Source organism: Ammospiza caudacuta, chromosome 4 (genome assembly GCF_027887145.1).
Source record: "Ammospiza caudacuta isolate bAmmCau1 chromosome 4, bAmmCau1.pri, whole genome shotgun sequence".
Lineage (NCBI taxonomy): Eukaryota > Metazoa > Chordata > Aves > Passeriformes > Passerellidae > Ammospiza > Ammospiza caudacuta.
This window is the reverse complement of record NC_080596.1, coordinates 7577440-7600877: the sequence shown is the minus strand read 5'-3', so window position 1 is coordinate 7600877 and position 23438 is coordinate 7577440. Positions and strand designations below refer to the sequence as shown.

At 39.8% G+C, this 23438-nt stretch overlaps 1 protein-coding gene across 5 annotated transcripts in view; it reads left to right on the top strand.

Moving 5' to 3' along the window:
* TRIM2 (tripartite motif containing 2) overlaps positions 1-17454 on the top strand; it is an 87507-nt gene extending 70053 nt beyond the window's left edge. For 4 of the 5 annotated variants that reach the window (XM_058803446.1, XM_058803447.1, XM_058803445.1 and 1 more), the window contains 5 exons: positions 736-903; positions 7643-7823; positions 9466-9536; positions 11949-12089; positions 13096-17454. In XM_058803446.1, coding sequence (XP_058659429.1) covers positions 736-903; positions 7643-7823; positions 9466-9536; positions 11949-12089; positions 13096-13248 — 714 coding nt within the window. In that variant the 3' untranslated portion in view covers positions 13249-17454. The remainder of the gene's footprint in view (positions 1-735; positions 904-7642; positions 7824-9465; positions 9537-11948; positions 12090-13095) is intronic. The other variant, XM_058803449.1, reaches the window with a different exon arrangement.
* The last annotated feature ends 5984 nt before the right edge of the window (positions 17455-23438 follow it).

Sequence of the window (23438 nt, the reverse complement as noted above, 5' to 3'; positions counted from 1 at the left end):
TTTAGTCTATTTAACTGATTTCTCTTTCTGATATAATCAAATCTTTTCTGTGGTAGCACCCTGATGCCCATCGTTCTGTAAAGAATTGCGAAAATCAAGCTATATTTTTTCTTTTGCTTGCCATGTGTCCTTTTTACCATTACCAATTTGTCATCACTCCCCAGGCTGCCCATGTGGTAGCAATGAACACGGCAGCAGCAGCAGCAGTGTGTCGCTTGTTCTTGTGTGGGAGCACCAGCAAGCCACATGCCATAAGAACTCATTTCCAGGCTTTTTCAAAGAGACAGAATCAAATATTCATCAGCACCCTCATGCTTTGTAATATGCAGCCTCTTCAGAGGAACTTCAGTGTTTAGTTACCTGGCTTGGGGACACAAGGACATATTCCTATGTTTTCTACAGACTTAGCACTCGGTGCCTCAGTTTCCTCATTTCTAGTAAGGAAATAATACCATTCCCTCCCTTCTGAGAGAGATATTGTGAAGCTAATTAATGTTTGTGAAGTACTTTGAGTTCACTGAAAAAACAGTGCAATGAGAATTTCTTTTTTTTGAAATTAGGGTCTTCTAAAATTAGATATATTACTTTCAAATATGGACTGTGTAAAAGTGGTTCACGTTCCCAGCTCTCTTCCTGATTATAGTGTTGATTAGTGACTTGCTAAAATCTAAGCTCCAAGAAATAGGTGATGGTCATATGTGGACATAATTTTAAAATCCCTGTTTTCTATTACAGATATTTTCCAATGATGGTCAGTTCAAAAGCCGTTTTGGCATACGAGGAAGGTCTCCTGGCCAGCTGCAGCGGCCAACAGGAGTGGCTGTGCATCCCAGTGGTGACATCATTATTGCAGACTATGATAACAAATGGGTTAGCATATTCTCATCAGATGGAAAATTTAAGGTACGAGTTACTATGTGAACTCTCCTGAGCTTTCTCTGTCTTTCAAAGGAATGCAAAGTAACATTATTTTTCAAGAAACTACATAGTTTGGCTGTAGCTTAGTCTAAATTCCATTGTTGTGATGTGACCTGACCCAGCCGCATGGTATAATTAATAGGAGGAGATCACAGCAGCAATGCTAATGTTAGACCAAGCAGAGACAGCATGTTCCATACTGCGTGCCTAGATGTCTTTCTGTAACTTATGGTCGAGCACAGCAAGTGCCAGCACGGCTAGTTGGACTAGCTCAACAACCTTCATATCATTAGTACTCTGATTGTACAGAAGGGTGTGTGCAGATACATGTGTGCACACAGACAAACACAAAATCTTACAAGGAGTACATGAAGCTCTTCAGTGACATATGGAGGAGAAAAAGAAGGTAGCAGACTGATGATGACTTTCTCTTTTATTCCATACTTATCAGCAAATATAGTGTATAATTTATATTTGATCCTGTTGGTAATATAAGCAAGGAAGAGTAACCCAGGATGTTGTTTCAGTGCTACAGCATAAACAGGAGTGTTCTACCTGGTGTGTTGTGTACTGAAAAAACTGAAAGATAGTAATGATGTTGTAGGTTTCAGAAATCAGAAATTCTAAGGAAACAACTTCATATTTTCATAGCAACTCTGATCCCTTTAATGGGAATAAAATAAGACAGCAGCTACTACGCTACATTGATGATTTCCAACCTACAACATTTATTTCACTTGGGTTCAGGAGCAGTTCTAGAGAGAATTAAAGATTTCCTTGATTTGGTGCTGTTCTCTGAATGCATGATACCAAGTCTGGTGATGCATTAGAGAGAGCCACCTCTGGCAGAGGTTAGCTGTACTCACTGGTCATAGGGATAATAGACCTGGAGGGAAATTTCTACCATACTTACTTAGTTCTGGAGTCCTGCACTGGGTAGATATGGCCTGTTTGGCTAATCTTCTGGCAGCCTAGTGGCCAAAAAGCTTAGGTTCTGAGCCGCTCATGTGTGCAGCAAGAAATGGCCTTCCTCCAAATAGTCTTTGCAAAGTGGCAAATGCAAATAGGTAATTGTACTTGCATAGTCCTCAGTGACCTCCATCTGAGAAACCAGTGTGTATGCTTCTAGAAGTATCCAGATCATGTATAGACTTCAAGCTAAAGTAAAACAATACTAAAATATAATGCAAGTGTTAAAAAAAAAATACAAATTGTTTGCACTTGCAGAGAGGATGTGATTTTAGTTGTCAAGTAATTTTGAAAATGTATAGCTACACAGGAAAACCTTACTTTTGGCTGAAGTTCTTAAATTAAATGAAAGCACCAAAACAAAGCCAAAGAAAAATGTAATTTAGTTAAGAATCCAAATATTCTGATCATCCTAGGTATGTTTTAAATAATTATTAATATCCTTAATGTGAACTGGACAAAGAACATGGAGGGCTTGTTTTCCTGCCTTCTTAAGATATTATGTAAGTCCAGCATTTTGGATGGTGCCAGCTCTGGAGGAAAAAGCTCTGGAGATGCCAGAATGCTCTATGTGATATACTACCAGCAGGGAGGCAGGTATTGGAAAAAAATAATTATTAATGTAGTTCCTCTGATGCAAAGCCTAGATTTGTTTTCTGTCAATGTTTTCATTGGATTGCAAAAAATGCAAAAACTGTGTGATGTTGGCAGTGTTTGTGTGGTTAATACAAATTAATGCATCAGATGCATAGCTCTTGGGGCTAGAATGATTAAATGAGAGATGCAACATCAATTGTATAAAATACTATTTTTAGATTGAATGCAATAAGCCATATTTATGAGAGGAAAAATAAATGTTTGTAGAAGTATTTTTTTATACAGAGGGTAGGCATAAGCACATAAGTGCAGGAACTGGGTGGAGGGCAGGTGGCAGAGCACGTGCATGGGGACAGCAGGAGCGAGGCAGTGGGAACACTGGGATGGAGACATGGATGGGCACTGGGCACAGGGCCACACTGAGGAGCTCTAATGGGAGTAGGGGGTCCTGTATTGGTGCAGCACTGCTTCAGGGGATCCTGTACTGCACAGTGTAGCTGGAGAGCTGGGCTGGGAGGAGGAGTGCAGGTGGGGTGAGCACAGGGCCTGGGGGAACTGTGGGGGGACACACACGGGGTTGGGAGGTCATGCCCACCGAGGGTGAGGCTGTGATATGGGGACGGTCAGTGCCATGAAGGGATGGAACTTGTATTGGGCATGATGGTGTAGGACTGGGAGTTGGACTTGATGATCCTTCCAACTCTGGATATTATTCTGTGATGGGGTTAAATAAAATATAACGGAAGCACAGAAAAATAAAATATAATGGAAGCACAGAACATAGATGTAACAGATCTAGCCTGTGGGAATCTGGGCAAAGCCTTGTAATTTTTTGTGTGTTGGCAGTGGTAATTCTTACAGGGGCCTTGTCAGATTAAATTGGGCAGCACTTGCTAAAATAACAGAGAGAGAGAAAGGGATAACAGCATTTGCCTTCAAAGGACTGTGCCTGCAAGTCATTGTGTAATTCCTCTGATGCAGGTGGCCTGCTAGCTGTTAACTCAGCACTCTCAGGGGGCTGTTTTGAGCTTAATATAACTATTTTTGATGTTGTCCCCTTCCTTCTGTGTTTACTTGCCCTCACTCTCCCTTAGCAGAATTTTAATAGTCATGTGAGCCATAAGGCAAATTTCCCTGGAGCCAGGCCCAGGCATGTCCCTGATTACAGCACTGGACTGACTCCCCTTGGCAACCTCCACTGCCAGGCAGAAAAGTGTCACCTTCCTTAGTTCTGGCAGCAACAAAGACAGAGTTCTGTTTTCTCAAGGCTGTAACTTACATAAATGCAGAGGTGGGCAAACTCTAATCTAAGGTTGCACCAAAATATGAGCTTCTTCACATGAAGAACTGTACTATCCTGGATGTGATAAAGACTCAGACCGGGTCTTAGGATTTGGGGTTTCTATTTCCGGCTATGCCACAGATCTCATGGGTGACTAGTGATCTGCCATTTCACTTCCCAGTGCTTTATTTTCTTCATCTGTAAGAGGTGGATAACAGTGCTGGCTTCCTCTGTCAAGTACTCTCAAATTGCTAAGAAAGCTGTTGCAGCAGATACAGCACTAGGCTGAGGAGAAAAAGCATGGTGAAGCAGCTGTACCAGCTCCTCCCCAAGTGATGTTCAAACCTAATGAAGGAACTGGACAACAGAGCCAAGACAATGATTCCTGTTCCTCTGAGGATTGTTTTCTTTCTAGTCTTGAAGAGCTGTATATATGATGACAAGCTTGTTATCAACCAAACAGGGCTCTGCAAGTCAAGTTAAGATCAAGTTTAGATAAATGGGAAAATATTATAGGAAGTATTTGATATGTCAGACTTCTTCCTTGTCTCACCAGTAGAATTAAGGAAAGAGCTGTCTGAAGCTGGTTCCATGTACTGATGGGAATGGGTAGTATGGTTAAATGGTCACAGTTGAATTTTGACAGTCAGATGAATGATAAATCCACTTATTGTGTGATATTGCAAAGTGTGACAAAGTTGTATCTCCTTAATAGAGAAGTTCTCAAACAGCAAAAGATGGTTTGTTGAAAGTTTTTAATTAATCCCTGACAATCTTGAACCTTTCAGACAGCAACAAGCATGGTAAAGTTAAACTTAGCCCTAACACGCTTACTTCTACAGTGGAAAAGTATTCATAAAGTTTTATGTAGGCTAATCAGGTTTTTTTGGGTTTGGTTTTTTGGTTTGTTTTTTTTTTTACCTCTAGGAATATCCCCCAGTAGAATATTTTCCAACCTGGTCGGGTGACTTTATAAACACATGTTTGAAAACCAGTCTAAATTCCTTAATTCCTTAGAGCCTATAAAATAAGGGACATAATGTCCCTGACTGAATTAAATTAAACACATTATTTGTATTAAGGGTTTACATGATTCATTATACTGTATTCATTTCTAATGAAAAAAAAGCCTGAAAGTATTTCCATTCATACACTTAATGAGAGTGACTGAGTTTCATAATGTTCTGCTCTAAATAATCAAACCTATAATTCTAAGAAATTTTCTGAAATAAAAATATGCAAAGAATATGTTCAGCCAGATCCAATAATGTGTCATCAGCATATTTTGATCTAAACTGGGAACAGATTTTTAGTAAAAAGCATTGCAAACTCTAGCTGGGCATACTTTATTGCTGCTTGCAAATTATATTTTAAACCAGGCCCAAGAGTAGTGATTTTTATTACTCTTCTCAGCACTGAGTGCCCATTAATGTAGTATGTGATTTGTTTGTTATATTTTTTCCATATGTGTTTATATGGGCATTAGGACACTGTACTTATGAGTCTGAGTCATTTTCCTAGGAATCCTGGAAAGATGGTAAGGAGTGGTGCAATGCTCAAGCGGACAACCACATGGCCATCCCAAAGGAGGGAGGGGAATATGATTTAATCACCCCAAAGGAAATACTTCTACACATTTGCATTTGATTTATGATTTTGCTGCTTTGTTGTTATGCAAACTAAATACAATTTGTAGGTCTGCTGATATCTTTCCCCTGGTGAACACAAAATAAATTTTAATAGTTTTTCCTGGGGATATTTTAGCATGATTCAATTAGATAGATTTTGCCTAAATATTTTGCAGTTTCTAACAGTATATGTACATGAACATAAAACTGACACAAGATTATTGCATGTTGGCTAAGCATAGTCTTGCAGCTGCAAGATTTGCTCCCTGGAATTTTCTTCACTGGAGACTGAAAAAAATTGTGTAGTGGCTTAGTAGCAGCCATCCTCAGGGTCCCCAGGTGGCTTTATTTTAGGATCATTCCTATTTTTTACCTGCAACCCCAATCCTACCTAAGAATGTACCATGCAATAGGAGCATGAGACTTACTAAGGATAGGAGAGCTCCTTCTGTTTGCTTTGAAAACATCAGGGACATGAGAAAAATGAGTTAGGCAATGGATTTTCTCAATGCCTTGTGATCTGTCCCACAGCTACTCACCAATTGCAGGAGGGAGGGGAGAGCAGCAGAGAAGTCAGAAGTAGATGTGGTAGTTGTGAACATGGTTTAATGGTAAATATGACAGTGTTAGGTTAATGCTTGGACTCAAGCCTAGAAGTCTTTTCCAACCGAAATGATTCTATGACTCCCAGCATTGCTGGTTCTAGGGGATGATCTGTCTTACTCTGCAAAGGCAGTGAGGTGAAAGATGGCCTTGTTTCATAAATAAGATGAACATCTTAGTATATATTTCATTTAAATTCCAATGCAAACAGAAAAGTATGTTCTTCACCAATATATGAATTTCAGTTTGCAGGATGTGTCTGTCACAAATTACTATAGAATCTGAAAGTTCTGGAACTCATCATTTCAACAAAGCCTCTCTGGTGGACTCTCTGTCCAGTACAGACTTTTGAAACCAGCCTGAATAAGTGCTTTCAAATCTGTCCATCAATTAAAAAAAAGTGTATAAGCAGGATGCAAGTTTCTCCATTCCAACACAAACAATTGAGTATTTACAACCTTTTTAAACTGAAAGGTCAAAACCCAACTGATTTTATGTAAATTAAAACAGTTTCTAGAATCCCAGCCTAAGAAAAAGCTGAATGGTGAAGAATGCAGAATGGATTGTGAGGTAATCCTAAGTCTTCTTGTATATGCCCAGGTAGTTCATGGATTCTTTGAAGGCTTGGTCTCAATTTCTGCTTGCTCTGTTGCTTAGATCCTGTTTTAAGAATCCCTTCATTTTAAACCTACCAAAGCATGCTTCTGGCATTTTTGGATTTGACAGCTCTCTAGCCTTTCCAAGTAATTTACTGTTATGAGATCCATCTCATCTCCACTGAACGTTTTTCCAGTGAAATACTGTATACAATTCCCCTCCTGTTGCTGATTATGCCGGCAGATGGTTTTGGTAGTCACAAGGCCTATTTAAAATTATGGAAATCATTTTATTTACCTAAGACAGGACAGGAATAAGCTTTGATTTGTTTAGTGTTTCAAAGATTGCTTCATTTGCTGTTTGGCAACATGATCCTCTCCCCTTTGCAGTTTTCAGCTGACACTTCATGAGTCTAAGCAGCATGTGAAGCAATCTCATGTGGAATCTGGTGGAAGATAGAGAGGTTAGCCTGAGCTTTAGCTCTGCTCAGATTCTTTCTGAGAGCACTCATAAGGTGCTGTTGTCTTACTAACCCAAGAAAGGCAACAGAGGACATCATAGCCTACATCCAACCCAGCCCTGATGCTCCAAGAACTCTGACTTCTTTGATGCAGGCAGTGATAAAGATGTCTCCTGTCCATCAAGGCGGTTGTTGGACTCAGAAACAGCGCACAATGGGAGACAGAAGTCCTTTCTGCTTGTCTGCCTATCCTGCTGCTACTCTAATGCTGGATATACAGACATTTCTGACAGGTTTATCAAGTCACACAAATCTGATGACTGTATTTCTTATGAGTTATATATTTGGACTCAGTTGCTGAGGTGGCAGATTTTTCAGTCCAGAAAAGACATACAGAAAGCACACTATTTTCAACTGAAGAAAAAAATCATGAAGTACATGGTAAGAGCTGATAATAACTATTGCTTCCAACTTCTGATGAAGAAAAGCCTCTCTGTTCTGCTCTGTGCCTGTAATACAAGCTTTAAACAGTACTAACTAATTTCTATTGTGCCAACATATTTTCCTGTTTTGTGTTTTCCCATTTAGGCCAAAATTGGGTCTGGAAAGCTCATGGGCCCCAAAGGTGTTTCGGTGGATCGTAATGGACACATCATTGTAGTGGACAATAAAGCATGCTGTGTCTTCATCTTCCAGCCAAATGGCAAAATAGTCACCAGGTTTGGAAGTCGAGGAAATGGTGACAAGCAGTTTGCAGGTACACTTGATGGTAATATGTAAATCCCCTTTTCTTGCCTCTTCTGCTCACATTTGCATGATGTTTGAGCATGTTGAAGATGCTGTATCCTACCCCTTTATCCTCCAGGGGAGAGGTTCTGCTAGACATACAGCTCCTATTTGCTTGATTGCTCAGGCAGACTGCAACATCTGTTCTGCTAATGCAACTGTAACCAGATTGTTTCATCTACCTCCCTCTGCCTGGAAACATTTCAGATCAGTGACCCAAGAAAGACTGATCTTAACTAGCATTTTATAAGTGCTTTGTAATTGCCACACTAAGCTGTTCAGCACAATCAACTCAGATGCTGTGCTTTGTGTTTCCAATCATCAGACACACAAACCCCAATGCCCTAAGTGGTATCTCTTAGAAAATGAGTGTAATGGGGTAGTGTTAAGATTGAGATCAGGAAGGCAGAGTTATGGAACAGCCAGTTTAAGTTTGGGGAAATTGCCATTTATACTCAACTGACTGCTTGCACATGCTGTCTTTCAAGTAGAACATGCATTTAAGTTTAAAAAACAGAACAACCCCATTGATATATTTTAAGTGAATAGGCATTCTTTCAAAATTTGAAATGAAGGTGCCAAATTAAGTATGCAGGTCGTTTTACAGGTGTTGGGTCATTTTTAGTATGTAGGTTCATTGGTCTGATGTTTTGACTGGTTCACAGTGAAAGGCAGGAATAACATCAATGTGTTTTTATCCTAAGATCTCTTGCAATGTGTTATGGCATAATATGTATAATTTATGAGAGCTTGTGCTCTAACACAGCTAAATTTTCTGGGTATCTCAATTTCTTTTCATTCGAAAATTTGCAAAAACATGTCCTGAAAATAAGTAGGCAAATACTTTCTAACAGTGCATTTGAGAAATATATCACCTCTTCTTGCTGATAGGCTACAGAAAACAGGTAAGTTGTCAATAATTTAATGTTTTCATTGCAAAATTTTTCACTTTTGTTATAGTTTACCCTGATATACTGTGAAAACTGAAACTGAGTTTTGTTCTCTTTAATAACTCAAAATAGTGACAAGTGTTTTAATTTGGGTACTTGCCTGTTTTCAAACTACCATTTGTTTTTTACTCAAATTTGCACACATATTTCAATACACAATCTAAAGCAAAAAATGCCCCTTTTTCCCTGACAGTGGTCTTCTAAGTAACTTTTTTATTTATCCTAAAACTTGTTAGCTCAAATGCTTGTAAGATGTGAGCACACAGAGCATAAAATACTTCAATTAAGAATTTAAAGGAACGTTTCTGATAACAATTTTCAGTGTATGCACAACTTTACGCTTAAGCACTTCATGTTTTGTCTTGTTAATAAGCCCATAAATCTCTGCATAGTCATATGTATACAAGAGAGGGAGAAATCAACAATGCTTATTGGGAACAATAACAACTGACAACTGGTTGAAAAAGAAATTATTTCTGTTTACAAAAAGCATGCTGAGCTTTTAAAGAAACCATGAAGTAAAATTACTCTTAATTTGAAATTGGTATTCCCACTTGTACTACTGTTGCTCAGAGGCCAAACATAATATGCTGGCAGGCTGATTTTTTTTTTAATTTGCCCATACTTTTTATTTTAATGGTATTACTATTTTTTTCTTCTTTTTCTGCATTGCAGGTCCTCATTTTGCAGCTGTAAACAGCAACAATGAAATTATCATTACAGATTTTCATAACCATTCTGTCAAGGTACTGTCAATGGCAACTTGGAAAGTTGCCACTTTAATTTTATTATGATATTTTTTGGGGGAAAGAACGTATTGTTAAAACCAAAGAGATCACATTCCATATAAGGAGTGTGATATAGCTCTGCTACAGGGACAGCATTTTCAGAGAACTCTGCATGCAGTGCATCACTTAGTGAAGATGTAGTCCATTGCCTTTGGTGTCACTATAATGGTGTCTAACACAATTGCTTAAACATAGGTTGTATCTGAAATGAATAATTTTAACTTAATTTTAGTAGCCCTCTGCCAAACGTGTTAATGACCCTGTGTTCTGTCTTTTGAAAGTCTGGCTTTTGAATTTCCCAGTAAAAGCTTTCCACAGTTCTAGTTGTAAAATTATAGCAAAGTAAAGATACATTACAGTCTTTAAATTTCATACCTACAAGCTTTAAGATTACTGGGCCCATTTTACAACCTGATTCTCTTAAAACCCATGTTCCTATTGGTCTTCATTCAGTGCCTCCTGCACTGGGCAATACTGGCCACTAGTCTGTACACCCATGGCAATGCCTGACTCTCAGCCTGTTGAAGTCATGGTATGATAGGAAGTTTATTTGTTTGTCCAAGTAGTAAACCAGACCAAGGAAACATGCTGAGTTGTGTTGGCAAATGTCTATGAAGGGGAGACAGGCCACTTCAGAAATGCCTCACCTGTGTGTGATTGTTCTCAGGCATTCCCTTTCCCTCACTTCCTGCGTGTGCTCTTGTGCCCTCCCTCGACAGGAGAGAGCAGCAGGAGGACAGAGGCAGGATGCTGTTCTACCTGGGCTCTCAGGACATGTGTGTCAGTCCCACACACCAACAAAATAAAGTCCCTCGCATTTCATCTAATGCCTATTTTGACTGAACATAAAGTTGAACCCTCAGTCTAGTTCTTCACTATTTCTAATTGAAAAAATAAATGTTATGTATTCACCTGAAATTGGAGGTTGCTGCCTGAGCATAGACACCTTTGTGTCCTGAGCAGTGCTGAATCACCGAGGTCTGGAAGAGCAGCTTTGTTTGCGCATCCTTTTGCAATTGGTGAGGAAGCAGCAGCTCGTGGTTTGGATTACAACACAAAAACCAAGACTGCTGCAGGAGCCCTAAAGCAGCAGGAGGCCTGTGACTTCATAAATTACCTCTCCACAAGCAAGGTTTGCCTGGTAACAAGAATGCCTGGAGAGGCTTAACAGCAAGGGAAAAACTGAAATGAAAAAAAGAAAGTGAAGAAATGTAAGAAGTGTGGCATCCTAGAGGATTTATAATTATTACATTTCTAATGAGAACAGAGTGTCCCATCTGTCTCTGGTGTGACTCAATGGGATACAAATGTTACTTGTTACAATTTGGTACTAACCAGAAAAGATTCTTATTTCTGTAGTGTTCTCTAAATTGGTACATATAACTGTTGACACTCTGGAGAGTTTATAAGCTGAGAGCAGAGAGTACATCTTCTTTTAAATAATAAATTATAAATAACTAAATAAATTAATTTCACTCTTATGAGTCCCAAAAGCTGCTTTCTGCCACCAGTGTATTGAATTAAACAAGCTCACTCAGCAACATTTTTCTCTTGTCCCCATTAACCTTCAAGGATGTTCCTTCCCTCAGGCATCTTTTATGGAAAATCCTGTGCAATGTAGGCTTCTCTCTCATTTGGTCACTTTAGCCCAGAGAGAGAGCAATATATCTTTGTCTATTTTTTCATTAGTTGGCTTTTTATTATTATTATTTTCTTTAATCCTCTGAGGCACTAACTTGGTACTTCATTAATTTCCTCCCCCAAAATGTTTTTTTCTCTGTTCACTGTGGGTGTTTGAGAACACAATAATTCCCTGACATCTTCCACCTTATCAGCACTTCAGTGTGCGCTTGGCACTTGTCAGGTCTTTGCATTTTCTTGTGCAAGCCACAGTCAGTCTCTGAGAACTCAGCTGGGCCTTGTGCTGTAGCTGGGCCTGGATCCAAAATGGATGAAAATATTTTAGAGATGGCTGTGGATGGTATAAATGACACATTTTGTATCTTGTTTGGTCCCATTGGTGCATCCAGGTCACTGACAGAATAGTCATTGATCAGCTCCATCTTTCTGCTGTCTAAACCTGTTACCATCACAGAGAATTCAGTTGCTGACCTGTCTGCAGAGAGCAGCATGCCATCATTTGCAATGTGTGTTAGATTATGGAAGCAGAGAAGAGAGCATCTGCTCCATTGTGTTTTAGTTCCAAAGAAACAAAGCACCCAGTGCTGCATCTGCATTCAGCTCTTTTCAGTTCAAGATGCACAAGCTGCAGAAGAATTCTGGGGCCCTTTGCCTCCATGTCTGAGATGAATCAGATCTTATAATTCTTGATACCGTGCCATATTTAGGTTGTTGTTTTAACCCATACAGGTCTTTAACCAGGAGGGAGAGTTCATGCTGAAGTTTGGATCAAATGGAGAAGGAAATGGGCAATTTAATGCACCAACTGGAGTAGCAGTAGATTCTAATGGCAATATTATCGTAGCAGATTGGGGAAACAGCCGAATACAGGTAAAATTTCTGTATTTCAAAGGTGCTTGATTAAAAAAACTAATGGGTTGCTAACTCTGGCCTTCAGACTGCCCAAGAAACACCATCAGCATTAGAAGTGGTGTGGTTTCTCACACCATCCTTTATATGCCTCATTCTCCACTTTCAGACCTGGTGGTGTTACATTGTGAGCTTTTCAGTGTGGTTGCTGGCAGCTCTGATGGCCATGGTGACCAAGGATTTTGGTGCCAAGTAGTTCCCCAAAAGTTTCTTGATGACTTAGGAGACTTGCAAGCATTGCTGAGATTATAGTAATTTATAATCACTATAACAGAAGATCAGAGACATAGTGGAAAATATGAAAAAGCAAATGAGCTGAATGCAGCAGATCTTTATCATCTTTTTTAAACACTGAGAAATTATTCTGCTTTCAAGTTATGAGAGTTGCAGTCTTTTTATCTTTTAAGTGCTAATCATAAGGTCTTCCTGTTTGCCAAAGAATACCCAATAAATGAGTGTATATATTATTTCCACTGAATATAAAACTGAGGGAGCTGCTTATGAGTTGTTCTCAGGAAGCACTGTCAACAGGGTAAACAAATTCCTGGTTTTCTCTGTGTGGGAACCTAAGAACCAGGCTAGCCGCAATAGTGATATATGTTAGGAAAACAAGGTGTTGGTTGAGTTCCCAATTAAGTTTGATTTATTGTAGTTGACTATTTTTAGAACAGGAACAGCTGAGGTTCTTATTTTTTATTACTATTCTTTTATTGTGTGTTAAATCTTGCCAAAGATCCTGATGGCTATAATTAGTTCTTTTTAATAAGAACATACATTTGTATATAAACTTGCATATTATGAGATAACAGAACAGATTTTGCCCTTGTTTATTCTATTGTATGTCCACTGTTTCAGAAATTAGAAGTATAACAGTATAAGAGAGACTTAAAAGAGAGCAGACTACTTTGTGTCCGCTACTTTCCTTTTTTATTCATAACATTTATTCTGTGCTTTCTCACCCTCAAAGGTTTTTGATGGAAGTGGATCATTTTTATCCTACATTAACACCTCTGCTGACCCCCTTTATGGTCCCCAAGGTCTGGCTCTTACTTCGGATGGTCACGTTGTAGTTGCAGACTCTGGAAATCACTGCTTCAAGGTCTACCGATACTTACAGTAGCAACGAGCTCTGGAGCTGGATAATCACCCACCCTTAAGAAAAGACTTGTCCTAGAGATCCAGTGCCGGATATCTCCTATTTTGTGTTTATTTTTAATAACAAAGGAGTCTCTTACGGACTTCTTGTGATTATTTCCAATCTTACCTTGTTTACATAGGACTTGCACCTCTTACGTTTCTCATTGAACTTTTTCTTGTGTTAATAAAAAAAATCCTCTGTAACTGAATTCATAAAGACAATGTGAAATTAAACACAAACTGCATCCTATGAAACTGGAATTAACTAATAAGGCAAAAATGAGAAGTCTGGGAAAAGTCCCCAAAGCTTTTTGATGACTGCGAAGGATAGCTCCTGCTCAGAGCTTCCAAATTTAAAGTATCATTCTTACACGTTATTTAACCCGGGGGTGACTCTGGGAATCTTCTAGATCTCATTATCATGGTAGGTATTACACTTCTAACATTCTTCATTCTTACTGTGTAGAACAAGTAGGTCCTTTTAGTATAAGGTTAAGTCTCACAAAATCCGTCTAGCTCTAACCGTCAACACAGCTCAGTGTTTAGCACTATGAGAATCAATGCAAATTCCCTACTCATGTGGAATTAATGAAGGATTGTTTCGTGCAGCCGTTGTTCACTCTTCCTCTTGCTCAATGTGCAGGAAGGACTTTGCAGAGACCTGACATTTCTAAAGCTCTGGAAAAACTTAATTGTAGCGATACATTAGTGGGAGAGGAATTTTCTGTATAGCCACAGACCTTCTGACACCAAACTAGTTCATTAGGATCAGGGTTATTACAATGTCAAGTCAATTAACCTAATGTGTGCCACTCTTTCGTACGTGTTCATTGCCATGTTTCCTTACGGCAAGTCATTGTATTAAGCTCTAAAATAAGATGCAGCTTCACACAGGACAGAAAGCCAGAGAAGTACCCTGTGGAGGACCTACGTTATACAACCAAAGGAACTGTGGTAAACAGAGGTTGTATAGGAAAGCCAAGGGTTACCAAAGTTATTTGTTTTTATGTGAGAAAAAATACGTTACAAATAAAAATGAATTTGAACCAATTCCTGAAGTCCTTCATCAAAGGGAATTTTGTTAGAGGACAAAACAAGGACTGTGAGATATGTTCCAATTTGTTTGTATGTATGTATGTATGTATGACTGATTGACGTAAAAATTAAAAAAAAGTAAATGTGGGTTATTTCAGCAAACTGGAACGTATGTATGATATTTGACAATGGCAGTACTCCGAAAAATGACCTTTCTTCCTCTGCCAGATCTCTCTACTGTGTTCTTTGTTGAAGTATTAATTTAACTGGAAATGCTTACAGGCATGGTTCTGTTTTTAATGTTTGGTTTGTTGGGGGTTTTTAAAGTATGACCTTGTCCTTTCTAAAGTAGCATTGGCTTTATTCTTATTTCTATATCCAGTGGTCAAAGGTTGAATTGCTACTGTAGCCTGATATAGATAGAGTGGTGCTCCCTTTCAGGTGTTGCCTGAGGAGCTGTGAGCTTGCTGCCAATGCCTACAATAGCCTGGGAAGTGCTGTCTTTCCTTTCTCTTTTTTAGGGCCTTGAAACAAAAGAGCATTGGGTCAGAAACAAGGGAGTATTTTAAGCATGTTTGCAAAATGGAAAGAAATCTTTGATAAAATTTCTTGTTATAAGTATTTGTCTTATTTCTAAAACGTAAGGTGGTTGTTTCGATAAATTTGAGAAAAACAAATGGTTTTTTTTATAAACATGCATTTGACTTGTAAAAATGCAGACCCCAAGGTTCTTAAATGGGGGGTTTGTCTGGTTTTTAATTACTGTTTCCTGAAGATATTTCCTCTTCTTTCCTTTGTTTTTTTTTTTGCACATAGAATCAATTTAAAATTTCTCGTGCAAATACAAGTTTCTTTATTTCATTGGAATAAATATTTTGTGCATGAAGCTTAAGGACTGTATAACGAAGCTAAGAAACTGGTGGTAACATTTATGAATATTAAAACTCACATTTGTTATTACTAAGAGAACAAAATATCCTCTGCTTGAACTGAGTTTGTCCTAAAATTCTGAAGATGGTATCTCGGTCATTACAAATAAACTGTCCTATCAAAATTTAACAAAGCTGTAGATCAAAATTTTATTCTAAGTGTCCTTATAACACTTTCTGACATTGGAAGACCCTTAAATAGCACATCAGTGAAGAAAAGGCATTTGTACTGTATTTAGTAATAAAGAGAAGGGGTTGCGATAAAGAGATTGAGGTAAAAACTTTTAAAAATGTGCTGTGGTTGTCAGTTATCACACTTAGTTCCGCACATGGATTTTTAGAATACAATTTTACTAAGCTTACATGTTTACCCCTCAGAAAACATTGCCAAATCCTCTGTTGTCAGGTACTTTGAGAAGCATGACAATCAGATCCTAACCCATATAGCAAAATAGATACTTAAGACTGTGCTATTTCATGTATACACTTTCCTTCAAAAGCTTTTCAGTCCTTTGGTCCAGCATTGCTAAGCAGGATTTTAGATAACCCTTGTGAACCCAGTGCATCCTGATGAAATAAGTGAATTCTGCACATAACCCTCCTCACAACCCAGCTCAAAGCTATTAGGAGTTTTGTGGATTTTTTCTTAAAATTGAGTAGTTTTTTGGATTTTCAGACATTTTTAGCAGAGCAGCACCTAAAGAATGTCATGAATTTGAAGTTATTTCTGATAGCAAATGCTGTCAACTTCAAATTTAGTGGCATAGGACATTCCCTTCCAAGGTCTGACCTTATCTGCCTGGCACTGGGAAACTGAGAAACACATTGCTTTTACGGTGCTTCTAAGCCAATTTCGCTACAATGCTTGACTTACAAAGCTTACAAAGACCAACCAATGCAGAAATTCTGCACTTAAAAGCTGGCAGACTTTTTTTCTTATCCAATTAAGGGAAGGTCAGAATTGCACTACGTGATTTGCTGAGTTGTTAGCATTTATTAAAGGCTTTACAGGCATGCTGCTGCCAGATTTCAGGTATAACCAAATGTCCCCTTGACTTCCCTGGAATGCTAATTAAGTAGCAGCACAGCATGAATGGTGAAAGTATGTGCTTCATTTAATAAATCTTCAACTCAAAAGTAATCTCAAAAGGTTATTAGATTTTGTGTCATATAGAGCATTTTAGGACAAACTAGCCAACTGTATTTTCATTGTTCAGTGAATAGAATAAAAAGATCTGTTCAGATAAATCCAACATAAACAATAGGAGAGTTTTGCATAGGCTAAACCAGCACCAATGTACTGAAAAATAAAAGGAAAATGGTTTAGGCAAGCAATTGCCTCATGAAGATGGAGTGCTACTTATTAGTAAATGCTCATCTGTTCTGTAAAAGCTAGAGGGTTTTTGATTTTATGTCAATATTTTTTATAATAAGGATCTAGTGTTGCCATAATGAGAACTATAAGTGCCCAATAAGTTGTGTTTGTTATAAAGAAATGACCTTCAGTTGTGGGAGACAGCTTGTTATGAAATCATGATGTAAAGTCAAACTTTTCTTCAAGAATTCAAGCCGCGATTGTCTGACCTGTTTGTAGAAAGTGTACAAAAGGCATTTGTACTATGGAGTGGCAAGGTTCCTAACAGGTCATTGTATTTCTGACGAATGTACAGCACTTCAGTCGATGTTTGTGAGCAACACAGCCTTAACCCTGACACTTTTTCTTTGGCTTTATGACACGGGAATGTTCCCTAAGTTGTGTGGTGTGTGGCAGCAGCCCCTGATAGAAATGTCTACCAGCTGATATGCTGCAGCTTTCCAGTTCTAGGAGTTTTTCCAGTTCTTTTTTCCATGTTTTTTTAAAACGTTTTTGTACCTTCCATCTTTGTAATATATGTTTTGTGTATATATAAGCCTTGTACTCTCTTGACACTCATAATGAAATATTCTTCTCACATGTTTTTTTGTTGTCAATGATGATGTTTTTGTTTGTGTTTTTTTTTTTTTTAATCCCTATGACGCTAAATACAGACTTTTTCTCCTTAAGGTCAAGGACGAAAGATGCACATCAAAGTGTTTGTGTGTGCGTGCGTGCGTGTGTGTGTGTGTGTGTGTGTGTGTGTGTGTAGTTTTAGCTTCCTGTGTGCCATGGTATTCATAATGCTTTAGCTGACAAAAAAAATTACTCTGTCTTGAAAATGTAGGAAAACCAGAGTCAAATGTGTACCTTTACCACGCACAAAAATTTCAAATAATAAAAATAAAGCTTGTTTCCTCTGTTATTTTCATGGTTGAGGATTTATTTTTCATATGTCTCATGCTCACTTGTCCCTAAAAGTAACCCCATAATGCAGGAAGACAGGTAATTTTTTCCAGTTTTCTTCCCTGACACCACAGGTCACAAACTAAGGAAACTGATTTTTTCATGGGTGTTAAATTTTTTATGACACAGAGGAAAGACGGACTTGAATTGTTCTTGAGAAGAAGGTGCAGAGTTGGAACTTCCTTGTTCCTCTCTTCCTTCCTCACTACAGAAATAAAAATTAAGATTTTCATTGGTGGCAGTAAGATTAAGAGCTGTAAGCTTTTCTGCTTGCATCACAGAAGTACACAGTATCTTTTAGCTGAGGTGTGATATAATCTTTCAACAGTCTGTTGCAGAAAACCAAAATAAATTATTGTGGAGAACAGAAAATTTGCCTTAGGAGTTCAGTTTTACTCTGTTCCTGTAAGAACAAATTTCCAGCTTGTATTAACTTCAATTTCACATAATACCTATGTCTTCTTGGTCACTGGTGAACTCTCCAAACTGGAATAATTTGAGAACTCAGTGTGACTGGGAACTTGCTCACGAAGTAAGACAGAATCTTCAGATTCATCATTTGGCTTGGATGCAGCCTCAATGGAGGGGACTAGCAGGGTCGGTGAAACCCCCAGTGATGAGTGTTTGCTCAGTGGCAGGACAGTCAGAAATGAGACAGCTGAAATACTGAGCAGCTGTCCATTTTTGTGGCTCTTTCCCCCAAACCCTCTAGAGGAATATGTGTTTTATTTTCTTGCAAGTCACAGGGAGTGTCAGCAGCCATGTTTCGAGGCCTCATTTTTCTCCTAAAGACAAACTTAGTACAATGTAATGGATCAGTTTTGGTTTTCTGTCAGTCTCCAGATGAAAACACGCTCATAGACTCTTGGTGCTGAATGTACTTGTCTATCTGCCCTGAAATTCAGATGATTACCAAAGGCTTTATTTGTTTGCCAGCTAAAAGAACATCACATCTTGAAGCCGAGCAGTGTTGGATTGACATTCAGAGTTGCAGAGCACTTGTTCCTTCCCATGTAAAAAAATACTATGAAGAAGAGAAGCAATAGCACAGGATTTCCTGAAACCAGTGGGCTTAGTAGGTAAGATGCTTGTTACATTCCAAATCTTTTCTTATTGATAGGCTAGAAATGTTTTCTGTTCCCTGGATTACTAAGCAGAGGCTCTTCATCACTGAGCAAAATCAGACAGACAGGTTGAACACTAATACCAGAGAACACTTTTGTTTACCAGAAAATATCTGCAGTAAATGACCAACTTCCTCTTTGACCCTCTTGTGGTACTTATTAAAATACCTACATGAGGCAGGAGAATCTTTCAGGAGTTCTGTAAATAGGACTAGAGAATCCAGTCTCACCAACGAGTAACAATGTCAGGGAGAACAGGGCCAAAGTAGCTAAAGGAGCAGGTACTTTGGGCAGCCACCCTAAGTCAGGCTTTCTCTCTTTAGAGTGGTACCCCTTAACATACCACTGCACATTCAAAAACGTTTCCTTGTTCCTTAGCCTGACATTCTCTCACCTCCAGCTGTGCTGCTCTGCATTTAACTCTCCCCACAGTTTTACTGATAGTTCATGTGAATGCTCCCTAATTTGGACCAAAGTGAACTATCTCAGTGGAGTGGAACAGTCAATGTCATTTCTGTGGACAGATGTTCTCCCTAGGCAGACCCTAGGGAGGATGTGCTGGTAGAGGAGATACCCAGCACTTGCTGCTCATTGCTACATGCAGTTGAAGGCTGCTGCCCTCAGGTTTGTTCTGAGCTAGGCACATGAATGCCTTGTTCCTTCAGAGAAATGCCTCGTGACCAAAATCCTATTGTTTGAGCTACTCGCCTCGAGGATATCCGTAACGCTCACTTCTGCCTGGCAAAGTTGTGGGAGCAGGAACTTTTGGGGGAGGGCCAGCTAGCATTTCTCACCAAGGGTTTTTCACTCAAGGGTTAAATGTTTGTAGGGAGAACATCTGCTTACAGTCCAAAAGCTCATTCAAGGATGAAATGAGGCAGCAGATGCTGCAGACTGGCCGGTATGGGATACTCATGGATCATATTGCTTCCGGATGTGTGGCCATGGCCCATGACAGACTGCTTGGACCCCAGAGAGGTTGGTATCACCCCCCAGGGGTGAGCATCTCCTTGTCCTGCAAGCTCTACTGCTCTCAGCCATACAGGTGCTGTGGAAGGCAGCCACAGGACTCAAAAGGCTTGCTCTTACCCTTCTAGAAATAAACTGATCTGCTATTGGAAAGGAATGAGAAGAAGGTGTCCTGACAAACTGTGGGCCTGATACATAAATAAGGCCAGATACAGCAAGGTGAAAGAAGCAATGGGAAAAACCATAAATTCCATAGGAATTCCACTAATTGACACAAACTGTTACTCACTCAAGACTCTGCTATATCTCTGGATTTAGAGAAAAAAAAAACAGAGACACAACGAAAAAGAAAAATGGGAGGGGGGTTATACATTAGAAGGGGTATTAGGTATTAGGTGTTTCAGGGAGTCTGTACCTCTCAAGTTCCTCAGCCAGTGGGGAAAGAGAGAGGGAAACATGTCTGGGAAATTAGGATAAAAAGAAGGCTGCATCCCCTAAGAATTTGAGAGAACCCATGAGAAATGTCCCATGGCCTCTCCCTTTATTTGAATTAAGTTGCAGGACTCCTCTGTCTCCTTTTTGGTCTTAAACCTCAGGTATTTGTGGATTACATTTCCTGACATATTCAACTTGACCTCTTCCCATCTGAAAAAATAGCTCATGTAATTAAGACTGTGCTATGGCACATATGTATGAAAGGAACAAAATTAAACCAGGACAATTTTCATTCTCTATTGGCTAAGCTTTCTGCCATCGTTGCTTTATTGTCCCTTCAAAACAGAATTTCTGATTGTAATTCAGCTACAGTCAATTGTAAGAGCAAAATTAAGGAGAGTAGAAATTTTGTCTCATCCAAGCATAATTACAGTGGCAAAGCACTGTATTTTCTCTAACTCAGGAACAGTGGAAAACTATTTTGACCAGTACTTAAAGATCTCAGTCAGACTCCTAGAATAGAAAATGTAGCCCAGATTGTTAAAGCTTAAGAAAATCACAGGAAAACAAGAACAATATTCTAACAGAAAGACACAGTTATAAGTCTCCATTACACTGTATTTCCATCCATTGTCTTGTTTCTAGAATCATAAGACTAGCAGTTTTGTGAAATACCACCTTTAGACATTCTGAAGCCCATTAAAAATGCCAGGCCTTTATGTATTTTAGGAGTAATTCATTCCACTTGTTGCAGTAAAGGAAAACCACCCCTCAAATGACAAAGCATTGAGATACACACTTTTGTTTGGGACCTCTTTCACCCACCCAGTGGTCTTTCAACTAGTTTTGACCAGGTGCTACAAAATGTGGGAGGTTTTAGGGAACCTCCTATTACAGAGCCAATTGAACCTGGTGATGTGGCCATTGAGAGGAAAGCTCATGTCTTTACAACAAATTTGCTGGGTGAAGGTATGGGGTTAACATGTTTGAAATGGGTCTTAATGTCTGTACTAACTTCGGGCAGCAGGTTTGTTGCAGAGCCCAGACAGCTTGGCTCCTGAAACAAACAAGCGGGTCTGCCCAAGCCAGAGTTTCTGAGCTTTGGCGTAAAATAGTAGGTACGAGGGGGAATATGTGATAGGCAGTTCAGGAAGGCTCTACCTTCCAAGTACATCAGCCAGTGGGGAAAGGAAGAGGCAACATGAGGCCGGGAGTTGGGGATAAAAGGAGGCTGTGCCCTCTGAAACCTCCAGAGAGAAAACCCTGCAGGTGTGTGCCCCAGGGGACTCTCTCCCTTTATTTGAATGAAGTTGCAGGACTTCTCTGTCTCCTTTTTGGACATAAACCTCTGGTGTTTATGGATTTTCCTGATACTTTTAAAGGCTTCAGGGCTGCCAGGGCACTTGGGGCAGCTGAGCCTGGCTGTCCCCATGATGCCTAGAGAGGATACCTAGAGCAGAGGCTAGACAGTGTTAAAGGAATAAAGTAGATATTTATTAAAAGGCCTTCAAAGGATACACCTTGGGCACTACAAGAGCCCGGCCATGGCTCCTCCCAAGGTGAACACCAACTCACGAGTTTTCACACTTTTATAAGTTTTGGTCCATTCACATATTGGGGTTAATTGTCCAATTACAGCTTCAGGTTATGAAGTCCCATCCTCCCAGGCTGCTCTCCTCAATTTGCTGCTGTTTATACCTTTTGGGCCTGAAGCTGCAGTGGTGTCCTTGGTTCTCAGGCTGGAAAAGGATTGTTTTGTCTAACTAACGTGAAGAGAACTTTCTAACACTTGATATGAAGTTCAGAATTATCTACTAATGCAGTACAGAATCTGGAAAATGTGAAAGCTAAGTCTTAAGGCATCACCCAGGGGCCATGGGCAGAGAAAACCTGCAGAGCCACTTGCCCCAATATTCCTCAAGAGCATGTTTTGGAGGTGGATGGGCTCTCTGGGTTGCTGTGATCACATTCAACCTCTGAAACAAGGAATGCATTCCAGCTGTGGTTCCAGGTGTGTGCTCCGGCCGGGTGCTGGCTTGGTCTCGGGGTGACACCTGGGTGTTTGCTGGCAGTCTACTTTCACAAGTAATGGGGAGAAGGGAGCACTGCTGCCTTATGAGTATTGAACGGAAGACATGAGGTACTTGCTCCAGGCCCACATCAAGAGTGAATGCCTCTCTGAAAACACTTCCTCTCCTCTTCCTCTACTGCAGGCAGCGTGCTCAGCTCTGACACCCATCCTGACGCTCATATGTGTTGCTCAGAGAAAACCTACACTGCAATGGGGGCTTTGCAAATGTTGCAGCAATCATTTGCTTGGTAGCAGCAGCAGAAAAACAGCAGAGCTCAGTTTTGTTTCAGGTTGTGAAGGAGCAAGAAGGGGCCCAGACCCTTGGACTGCAGTGGTGAGGGTGACAGGAGGAAAAGAACTGTCACAGGGAGTGTGGGGATATAGTCACTTTAAGGGCTGGCCAAAGGAAATGAAAGGCAGGGAGACAGAATAGGAGCCTTCAACAGCAGATGAGGGGGTGTACCAATAGATTTCATCCTGAGTTAGCAAGCTGAAAATGTGATGCACATGAGAAAGAACAAAAAGCTTTGTATTAAAAATGTCTTTTCTAATTTGCTTTTCATTTTTAGTAACGCACTGGTGCATACAATGAGGAATGGGATCATTGGAAAAGAACGTCAGGTTTCAAGGAAGGGGTCACCTTGCAAAAGGCATTGAAAATATTCACAGGAACTGCCTTAACATCTCACCTTGCACATTTTCATTTGCTTGCGTTTAAACTCTTGACTTAGTATGGCACATATGAAGCCACTGCTGTTGCAAAGCAATTTCCCACAACTCGCTGCAGCTGAAGCAAAGTGATTTACAACACGAATAATAATTAAAGCAAGCCGTCAGTAATTAAAGTTGCTACAACAGTCATCGCAACGAACAACTGCTTCAAGCAACACCAGATGCGGCCGGGCCCTTCCTTTCCACGGGCAGCGAGGGTTTATTTTTCCACATCCCGTGGCTCCTGTGACAGGCCTTTTGTTCAGTACAATACGTGTGGCGCTAGACCACGGTTATCATGTTCTTTTTGTGCCCTCAGTTTTATTCTACAATTAAAAAAAAAAAAAAAAACAAAAAAAAAAACACAAAAACCCAAAAAAATAAAAACCCAAACCAAACGAAAAAAAAAAAAATTAAAAAAAAAAAAAAGCCACGCACACACCGGCCGAAACCACGGCGCCATGCACGGCCACCCCGTTCCCGCCGTTACGGCGGTGAGGGCCGCGGGCCGGGCGGGGCCGGGCAGGGCGGGCGGCAGGCGGCGCTGCGCACGCGGCCTCGCGGCCTCCCGGCGGCCTC